Below are 9,708 nucleotides of genomic sequence, written 5' to 3' on the forward strand. Positions count from 1 at the left end.
TCGAGCTCAAAAGGCAACACTGTTTGTTCCGTTGTTTGTGGCAATAATACTAACAGCATGTTCACAAGCATCAAATGGTGTCCAGACCAGTTTTGTGTTGACATTAATCGAAGAGATGTCTTTGGCACTGAAAACGACGTCAAGTGGTGAGGCGATTTCAATTGTAGACAGATTATCAGCATCAAATGAAGAAAGAATCAAAATTTATGGGCACCAGAAACGCCAAGTCAAAGCGAAGAGACAACGTTCATACGATAGAAGCCATGCTTCATGGGAGAAATTGATATAAATGTAAAAGCTATTGAGGAGAAGGTTAAAAAGCGAAAATGTTGGTAAGAAAATAGAATGATTAGTTGCGAAAATCTAGCTCATCCATAGATGCATGGTGCACTTTTGGTTCAGATATCTTAGAAAAACAAAGCAAAAGCATTTATAAATTGCAAAGAACCCAAAAAACAGCAAATATAGCAACAAGGAGCAGATTTCATACTTGATGGCGAAATTGGCCTATTCACGTTTTTGGAAAAATAGGAATCCATCGATGCACCCATCCATGCATCCATCGATACACCCATCCATGCATCCATCGATGTACCCATCCAAGTTGCCTGATAAAATTTAATTTCAAAATAAAAACCGCATGKAATTTTGGTGCCCCCAATTCAAATGTCCATTAATACGCTTCCGGGTACAAAGTCGATCCATGGAACGGACCCACAGTTTCTTATTGAAAAAATAGTTCGAGAACGAATATATGAAAGCCTGTATTGGAAGCAGGAATGCTACGATCTTACTACAGAATCCTTGGTGGAAAAGGCCGTGCGTCTTTCACACATTGGAAGTACCTTTGGCGGCAATCAAAAGCCGACCCCATTTCTCTGCCTACTACTGAAGTTGTTACAGTTACAGCCAGATTTTGAAATAGTCTATGCATTGATAAAAGACCCTACATTCAAGTATCTTCGCATTCTAGCCTCTTTTTATTTACGGCTTGTTGGTCGTCCTCGCGACATATATGAAAATCTGGAGCCGCTATATTCAGATTACAGGAAGATTAGGGTAAAAGCACCCTCTTCCGATTATTATCTTTTGTGCATTGACCAAGTTATTGAGACACTGCTTAATGAGGATGGAATCTTTTCGATTCACCTACCAAGGATACCCAAACGGCGAGACGTCGAGGCGAAAGACGGCTTGGCACCCAGAACTTCTTGCCTTGCCGACCAATTGACCTCATAAAGAGCGATATAAACCTCGACCCCGTTTTATACATAAATAAATAATTCGCTACTGCTCAACTGGGTAGGCGCTTTGAATTTAATTAATTGGCCAACTCTGGTTAATCCGTCAAAAGCACCTACTTTACAATTAGCCGTTGTCTGTATGTCACTAAAATGTCCCTCATGCAACGAATGTCCAATTATTGGCAAAAGCTTCGTGAACCATTGCCTCCCAACTGCGTTAGACTTTGCAGAATTATTTCAGAATGAGCTTGTAAGTTGTTGGAGATCGCCGTCATTTTATAGATCAGCAGAATTTTCCATGACAAGCTCTCAAAAGGTAACTGGCGGTGTGTAGATGGAGATGAATTTACATTCATGAATATTGGCGTCACAAAGCCGCTTCAGGGCAATCCACTGATCTCTAGACTTCTTTATTGCCCAGATTGCGAAAGCATCATAGGAATTGTGACGTTGCTTCAAAAATACTTGCTCCTCATCCCATAATTCCCACGGTAGCGTAATAACCATCCGACCTATTTCGAAAACTGGCCAAAAGAGCTCCCTATGCCGATCCTGGAGGCTAATAAACGAATTGGGGTTACTCTCCAGAATGTTAGGGTTAGGGTCGGTTTGGTGAGGCAATTTAGGGTTAACCTTGTTGTAGGTTGCAAATTTCGTGGAAATTTTATGCAGGCAGAATTGAAGGCGTCTGGCGATTCTTCCTTTAATCGTATGTGTATCATTCCACCTACCCTTCACAGGCCAAAATTATCGCGAAGCAACTAAATTTTATGAAAAGGCACTGACAACAGGATGTGATGCTTCCATCCTATGCAACAAAGCGTTATGCCATTTTAAGCTTCAAGAATGGGACGAGTGCCTTACGGCCTCGTCGGCTGCAATAGTTCTTTTACCCTCCTATGAAAAGGTTCTTCAATTGCACTGTAATTGTATAGGCCCATTTTTACAAAGTTTCATCGCTCATTAAACTTCGGCAGCCGCAAAAGGCAATCGAGGCATGTCGAGTGGTATTTTTGAGGCCAGATTACGATTTCCATTAGATCCTGAACAAAAGTGAGCCCCAAAGCCAGCTTTTCATTGACAAGTTGAAGGAGGCTGAAAGACTTCAACGGTCGCTTACCTTTGAAGCTGCCATCCATATTCCCCAGAAAGAGCTCTCCATCTCCCTTATTCTCAAATCAGGTAAAATGTAAACAATTTATCCATAGAGGTTCCGCCATCTGGTGTTTACACGGGTCCTCGTTTGCTGGATGAAACAAAAACGATATCCTCTGTGCACGATATCCTTATACCGATTCAATGGATTTGTAACGAGCTGGTTCCTTTTCTTCGAGAGAAGACACCATCCCTTCCCATTCGATATGTTTACCAGGTAACGTTCAAATGATCATGATGACATTTATTATCCTCAGATTATGTTCAAGGCATATGAAATGTTCAGGCTCTCTCCCCGCTCACCTCTTGTAAGGGTGGATGTTCCCCACAACTGTAAGATCACCATTTGTGGGGATGTTCACGGCCAATTTTTGGATTTGATTAACATTTTTGAGATTAATGGATGGCCGTCAAAGTCACACTACTATTTATTCAATGGCGATTTCGTCGATCGAGGCCCCTTTTCTGTCGAAACCATATTGACTCTTCTTTCGCTCAAATGTGCATTCCCCTCTTCCTTCTTTATGAATAGAGGAAACCATGAGACATCAACGATGAACAAAATTTATGGCTTTGAGGCGGAATTGACAAAAAAATACTCCTCCTATCCAGAACTTTTTGGACTTTTCCAGGATCTTTTTAATTCTCTTCCTCTTTGCCATGTCATCCAATCGGAGATTTTTGTAAGCTACCATATGATCGTTAAATTTATCCCATAGGTCTCCCATGGCGGGATTCCTCGTGAAGGAGATATCACGCTGGCACAGATTGAAAAGATCGACCGATTTTCTCCTGCGATCCAAGATAGTAGGCTGGAAATGCACTTTACTAACCTTACAGAAACAATCGTGGAGGACCTACTTTGGGCAGATCCAACAGAAGGAACCGGCATCCTCCCTTCACAGAGAGGAACATCGGTCATGTTTGGAAGTGATATTACAGAGAAATTTCTTGCGACCAATAATCTCAGTAAGCTTGTAACCATTTTAATTCAGAACGCATCATCCGCTCACACGAGTATAAGGAAGAAGGTTATGCAACCATGCATCAGGGATGTTGCGTTACAATATTTTCTGCTCCAGGATATATGTATGTCTAATCACCCAATTTTCCAATCTTAGGAGCGGAACTAATGCAGGAGCTTTTATCAACATTGAGGCCCAGAAACAAGCCGGAGACGACATGCCCACGCTTGGGCCGCTTTCATTTGTCAAGTTTAATAAAGTTCAGGAGAGCTGAATGCTTAAATTTTAATTACACTTTAAATTAAAATTTTCTTATCCCTAAAGTAAGTATCTTGCCCTTTACGCACCGGATTATTACTGTTTTTCATCGATCAGGGTTTTTTACTAATCTTTAGCATATCTTATAAATGGGTCGAGTAATCCGTGTTCAGCGCAAAGGAAAAGGATCGGTCTTCAAGGCCCAMACCCACCACCGCAAAGGGGCAGCTAAGCTTCGCCCAATTGACTACTCCGAGCGTGAGGGATATCTCCGCGGGTTGGTTAAGGAAATCATTCATGACCCAGGTCGTGGTGCTCCGCTAGCAAAGATCGAATTTCGCGATCCATACAAATTTCGCAAGGAGACTTTCACAATGATTGCCACTGAGGGCATGTATACTGGCCAATTTGTTTATGTCGGAAAAAAGGCTGCATTGGTGGTGGGAAACACCCTTCCTGTTGGTCAAATGCCAGAAGGAACCATCGTTTGCAACGTTGAGGAGCATTATGGTGATCGAGGATCTCTCGCCAGAACCTCTGGAAACTATGCCACTGTGATTGCCCATAACACTGACGATCAAAAGACCCGCATCAAGCTCCCATCTGGTGCCAAGAAAGTCATCTCTTCTGGATGCCGTGCTACCATTGGTATTGTCGCTGGTGGTGGACGTATTGACAAGCCTCTGCTGAAGGCCGGTCGTGCTTACTACAAGTATAAGGCGAAGCGCAATTGCTGGCCAAAGGTTCGTGGTGTTGCTATGAATCCAGTCGACCATCCGCATGGTGGTGGTAATCACCAACACGTTGGTCATGCTACAACGGTCTCTCGATATGCACCGCCCGGAAAGAAGGTCGGTCTTATTGCAGCTCGTCGCACTGGTCTCCTCCGTGGTACAAAGAAAATACGCGAAACCAAGTCTGCTTGATGATGCTCCTTAATAATAAACTATCTAAAGGCCATTGGCGGTACTGTAATTTTATGGTAAAAAATAAATTATTCGATCGAAACGAGCTGGAGACCTTGGTCTCCACCGACTGCGAGAGCAAACTTTCCGGCCTCCTCAACCAATGCAAGAGAAAAAAGTTGATTTGATTGTTGCATCACTGTTTCTCCGATAGAGGAGTCTGAGGTAGCCCTTTTTCCGGTAATACGGAGATCCCAAGTCTTGATTACCCCATCTTGTCCCACGGAATACAAGCCCGAAGTTGAAGATTTGGAGAAGACAACCGCAGTAGGAAGCAACTTATGCCCATGAAGGCTTTTAAAGCACGAATTTTTTTGACGAGCATCCCAGAGCCGGACGGTAAGGTCTGCAGCAGGAGAAGCCATCAAATTAGGGTCCGATGGACAAAGAGCTATGCCCAAAAGAGGAACCCCATGAGCGGTGGTCGATATCATTTCCTCTTTCACCAAATCCCAATGCCGACTAGAGCCATCAAGAGAGGCCGAAATTAGCAGAGAAGGCGAGATTACCCCTCCACTTGCCATTCCGGATGGAATAGAACATGCAGAAGCCAATCCAGTCACTGCGCCCGAGTGACCCTCAAGCACGATCTTTGTAGAAGAAGTGACAATGGGAGATAAATTAAATTCGGAGATCCTAATGCTCCTGTCAAATGAACCGGTCGCAAAGAGAATCGAACTCTGAGATTCTTGCATAATAGCTGCAGATTCAATGGTATTAGAATGCCCATCTGTGACTCCCATAATTGCCTCTTTGCTTTTCATAGAAACGAGAGAAGACGAAAATTTATGAGACACAACAAGGTACGAGGAAGAAGGTGTGGCGAGCACCGATTTTATTGGCATCTCTCCGTCGATCAAAAGTGACGATGATATTGTGTTATGTTCGAGCGAATCAACAAAATGTAACTTTCCGGAATAATCCCCAAAGGCCATGAAGGACGAAGCTCCATTTTTTAATGGGGCGATTGAAGAGACCCAGTCGTCAGTTTGAAGGGAAAAGGCAATGCTTTTTGGCTTTTGGATTCTAGGGATAATTAATATGGTAAGTAGGTTTTCATGAGACCAGCTATTGCGAGCCAAAAAAGATCCAAGGGACCCTGACAAAAACTGGCCATCAATGGAAAAATCAAAGTTATCAAAAGAAAGCTCTTTGGAAAGAAAGAGAGACGTAAGTAATTCCCTAAGCTCTGAAGAACAAACGGAGGTAGGAATTAAAAGACTGTTCTCCGGTAAGGTCCCAATAAGACTGGGATGGAAGCTTTCAAACCGGACTTGGACCTGAGCCTGAGTATGTGAAGCATGGCCCTCTCTCATGGTGATGCGGTTATTAAAAAATTAAATTATTTTAAAAAGCACACAAATCCTTTTGGCCGGCGGCACCCACAAGCTACTGAGACAATCAAATTCCAAGTAAATATAAACGTTTATTGCCTATTTCTTCATGGCAGTCAGGCGTTTGTCACGTTCCTCGGTGATGGTGAAACGGATACCCTTGGCCTTTGGAAGCGAGACCCAAGACTTATTTCCCTGCCCGATGATGAAGATATTTGACATGCGGGTGGCAAAAGAACGGTCGCGAGAATCCTTGACATGGACAATGTCAAAACCGCCATGGTGACGTTCGCGGTGTGTGATGACACCTACGCGTCCCATGTTGTGACCTCCAGTGATCATGACAACATTTCCGGTTTCAAACTTGATGAATTCCTCTAGCTTGCCAGTTTCCATGTTGAACTTGACTGTGTCATTTACACGGATTGATGGATCTGGGTAGCGAAAAGTACGACCATCATGGGTGACAATGAAGGGAACACCCTTGGCTCCAAGTTGGCACTTTTTGACTTTGCAAAGCTTGTATTTGGCTTCTTCCTCGGAAATTCTATGGATAACAAAGCGGCCCTTGGTATCGTAAAGAAGGCGGAAGTTTTCATTGGTTTTTTCGATAGAAATAACATCCATAAATCCGGCAGGATACGTGGTATCGGTACGAACTTTGTGATCAACCTTCACCAAACGCTGCATGAGAATCGACATGACTTCCTTTCTGGTCAAAGCGTACTTCAAGCGGTTGCGGAGGAAAACAATAAGGGGAAGGCACTCGCGAAGTTTATGAGGACCGGTGGATGGGCGTGGGGCAAATGTTCCTGAAAGCTTGTCCAACATCCAGGATTTTGGAGCCGCCATGCGCTTAAGATGTTTCTTTATGCCACGAGCCTAGATAATTAGATTGGAATGCCAAATTGGATGAGAATATGGATGGATGAAATATCGGCAATCTTCAATGCAGAAACGTATGGCGACTTACCATTTCAGTAAAAACGAATTAATTTATTTTGTTTTTATAAATTTCTAATCAATTTAATTGGAAAGTTTTTAAAATTGCTTGTCTATCCATGCCTTCTAATTGGAAACTTTTCCCTTCATGCTCAAACCTTGTTTCACTATATAGGGTCGGGGCCAGTATTATGTTACACATGCACATCTTTTTTAATGCTGATTTCTTACCACTCTTATGATTCCTTTGCAGACCTGACTTCCAAAGAGCCGGAGACTTTTTTAAATTTTATCCATTCCCCGATTCCTTGCGGACGCGTCCAAATGTGCCGGATTTTAAGGCAGGAAGAGCCAAAAGGCTCTTTTGAATTATTTCTGGATGGAGTTGCAGCGACCGCCGATATTTCCATCCTAACAGCAAGAAAAATACCTACTTCGGGCCTTTTTTCCGAATATAGAATATTTAGAAAGGATAAGAATGCACCGGGTCCTTTATCGTCAGACTCCATCGTTGCTGTCGTGCGTTCCAACTTTTGGGGAACGGCCTTTGAAATTACATCTCCCTCGCTTTTTCATTTAGATGCTTCATTACACCAGGATATAAATATTGGCTGCATCCTGTATAAGCCCAATTTTCTTGGGATTCACGGGCCTCGCCGGATGAGGATTCTTTTTCCATATTTAAACTCGACGTTCACGGCAAAAAGTCTCTCTTGTACCGGATCCATTGTTCATTCAAAGGTTGACCCTACGTTCTTTTCTTTGTACAAAAAGAACTTGGCAAAAAACAATGTGCTGCTTTTGAAAAATAAGCAACCCGCTTGGAGTGAAGGTATGTGAATAGAAGTTTACGTTATCCATCATGTAGAGCATCAATCTCACGTGCTTAATTTCCACGGCCGTGTTTCGCACCCCTCTGTGAAAAACTTTCAGCTCATACATCCATATGAAGGTAGAACCTTGGACTATGATGACTTTAGATTCATACATAATCATGCAGTTCGGAAAGGTTGGCAAGGATATGTTTATTATGGACATAAGGTATCCAATGTCCCTGGTCCAAGCGTTTTCCATCGCCCTGACTAGCTTTGCCTTCAAGCTTGCCTGTGAATAAATCTTTCACGAAGAAAAAACAGATGGCCATAGGCCCTGCTTTTTTATGTGCTTGATTTGGGAATCAAACAGAACATGCTCAATTTGCCCGATGATTTTGTTGCACGGGTTTTCATAAATTTTAACCATCACATAGCCACCTACAATGTTATGTACAAAAGTTACCCCGTTTTACCCAAAGCGTGTTTTTAAACCGGTTAGGCAACTGCACAAGAACACCGGATGATGGTGGGCCATCTGTCTGCACGCGGCTGTCCGCATCGGAGTTTATCGAAACTGGAAGCGAGATTTCGAAAAGGGATTGGCCCTTTACTGCAGTTACCAGTGCAATGTACGTATTTTCAGCTATGTCTTCTGAGCTGACGGGCAAAGGGAAATCCTCCAATGAGCCTTGTTGAATTGACCGCCTTGGTAAAACCATGCTTTTTAAAAAGCACAAGTTAAAGTGGATTCAATTTAATTCAATGCAATTTAATTTGATTCGATTTGGTTTGGTTTCAAAGATTTGCGTGGTGTAATAAAATTTCCATTGAAGGGCACAATGACCAATAAACTCGCATATGTGCATTTTAAAAAGCCCCGCTATCACATGAGTTTTAATAGCTGCAAAATGAACTCCTCAGCTCGCATGCTGCCATTGACCCTTTCCCGTATTTTAAAATATGCCGGGGATTGGGGGTTGTCAATATTCTGCCTATCATTTGGCTTATATTTAGAGACGGTGACGCCCTTTGAGCGATATATAATCCCAGATCAAACGATCAGCTATCCCTTTACATTTGATGAAAAGGTTCCTCCCGTTTGGCTCCCTTTCATCGGAATTCTTCTCCCGGTATTGATAATAATTTTGACCACCTTTTTTCTGTATTTGTCTGTCTTTTTCCGCTATTCGCGGGTAAAGTATCAGGGGAAACTTTTGTCAAAGTTCCACTGGACGCAATATTTGCATCTCAACATACTTGGGCTTTTCATGAGCGTCTCCTGCTGCTATTTGACCACAAACATTTTAAAGATCACTTGTGGCCGGTTGCGCCCAGATTTCATCGATAGATGCAAACCAAAATCTTTGGTTATATTTCCCATTATTTGTACAGGCAATGTAAGGGATATTTTTGAAGGCCGAAAAAGCTTTCCCTCTGGCCATACGTCAAGTAAGAACTCCACCCACCCATAACAAATAGTTTCGTTTAGCGGACTTGCATATATCTTTTTTCTTTTTCTTTCCATCTTTTGGAGTGTCAGCCATTCCAATTGCCACCACCATAGCCACGGGTCTTTTTTCAAGCTTATTTTGACCATTTTGCCATTAATGGCTGCCACGTTGGTGGGAATCTCAAGGCTCGATGACTATAGACACCATTGGCAAGATGTTTCCGCCGGTGCTCTCTTGGGTATCAAATGGATTTTTCATCTCATCTAGGAGTGCTCTTTGCATATATATCATTTCGGCAATTTAATGGAAATCCATTTTCAAGGCCAAAATGTCAAGAAAAGGCATTGACACCGCTTACCAGCGACAGCATTCAAACCCTAGACGATGGCGTTTAGGGTTAGGCCCATTTTCCCCCATGTATAAGGGTGGGGTCCCATAATAAATATTAAGCTAGGGTTACTGATTTATTACTTTGTTATGAGATGACTTTTGTTCCGGTTCTAGATATCCTTTTGTTCCATACATCTTCAGAACCGCAACTTTTGTACCGGCATGCAAAGACAACCGAAGAAAGCTTCC

At 42.7% G+C, this 9,708-nt stretch overlaps 7 protein-coding genes across 7 annotated transcripts; 4 read left to right on the forward strand and 3 right to left on the reverse strand.

Annotated features, from left to right (window-relative positions):
- Window positions 1-666: 666 nt before the first annotated feature.
- Window positions 667-1,239, forward strand: DI09_141p10 (uncharacterized protein; the record flags this gene model as incomplete). Its single annotated transcript, XM_013383681.1, has 1 exon — window positions 667-1,239. One exon carries the CDS (start codon window positions 667-669, stop codon window positions 1,237-1,239), a length of 573 nt encoding a protein of 190 aa, XP_013239135.1.
- A 1,002-nt stretch (window positions 1,240-2,241) lies between these two features.
- Window positions 2,242-3,498, forward strand: DI09_141p20 (protein phosphatase 5; the record flags this gene model as incomplete). Its single annotated transcript, XM_013383682.1, is given in 6 exon segments — window positions 2,242-2,297; window positions 2,336-2,426; window positions 2,455-2,616; window positions 2,657-3,100; window positions 3,119-3,368; window positions 3,395-3,498. The coding sequence occupies 6 exon segments, from the start codon at window positions 2,242-2,244 to the stop codon at window positions 3,496-3,498; spliced, it is 1,107 nt and encodes a 368-aa protein (XP_013239136.1).
- Window positions 3,499-3,771: 273 nt separating this feature from the next.
- On the forward strand, window positions 3,772-4,548 carry DI09_141p30 (uncharacterized protein; the record flags this gene model as incomplete). Its single annotated transcript, XM_013383683.1, has 1 exon — window positions 3,772-4,548. The coding sequence occupies one exon, from the start codon at window positions 3,772-3,774 to the stop codon at window positions 4,546-4,548; it is 777 nt and encodes a 258-aa protein (XP_013239137.1).
- Window positions 4,549-4,616: 68 nt separating this feature from the next.
- DI09_141p40 (ribosome biogenesis protein Ytm1) lies at window positions 4,617-5,903 on the reverse strand (the record flags this gene model as incomplete). Its single annotated transcript, XM_013383684.1, has 1 exon — window positions 4,617-5,903. The coding sequence occupies one exon, from the start codon at window positions 5,901-5,903 to the stop codon at window positions 4,617-4,619; it is 1,287 nt and encodes a 428-aa protein (XP_013239138.1).
- Window positions 5,904-6,020: 117 nt separating this feature from the next.
- DI09_141p50 (uncharacterized protein) lies at window positions 6,021-6,897 on the reverse strand (the record flags this gene model as incomplete). Its single annotated transcript, XM_013383685.1, has 2 exons — window positions 6,021-6,803; window positions 6,895-6,897. 2 exons carry the CDS (start codon window positions 6,895-6,897, stop codon window positions 6,021-6,023), a joined length of 786 nt encoding a protein of 261 aa, XP_013239139.1.
- Window positions 6,898-7,187: 290 nt separating this feature from the next.
- On the forward strand, window positions 7,188-7,949 carry DI09_141p60 (uncharacterized protein; the record flags this gene model as incomplete). Its single annotated transcript, XM_013383686.1, has 2 exons — window positions 7,188-7,695; window positions 7,732-7,949. 2 exons carry the CDS (start codon window positions 7,188-7,190, stop codon window positions 7,947-7,949), a joined length of 726 nt encoding a protein of 241 aa, XP_013239140.1.
- A 33-nt stretch (window positions 7,950-7,982) lies between these two features.
- Window positions 7,983-8,397, reverse strand: DI09_141p70 (translation initiation factor eIF1A-like protein; the record flags this gene model as incomplete). Its single annotated transcript, XM_013383687.1, has 2 exons — window positions 7,983-8,116; window positions 8,142-8,397. The coding sequence occupies 2 exons, from the start codon at window positions 8,395-8,397 to the stop codon at window positions 7,983-7,985; spliced, it is 390 nt and encodes a 129-aa protein (XP_013239141.1).
- Between the last annotated feature and the right edge of the window lie 1,311 nt (window positions 8,398-9,708).

This window comes from Mitosporidium daphniae (assembly GCF_000760515.2).
Source record: "Mitosporidium daphniae strain UGP3 chromosome Unknown contig-141, whole genome shotgun sequence".
NCBI classification, from domain to species: Eukaryota; Fungi; Microsporidia; genus Mitosporidium; species Mitosporidium daphniae.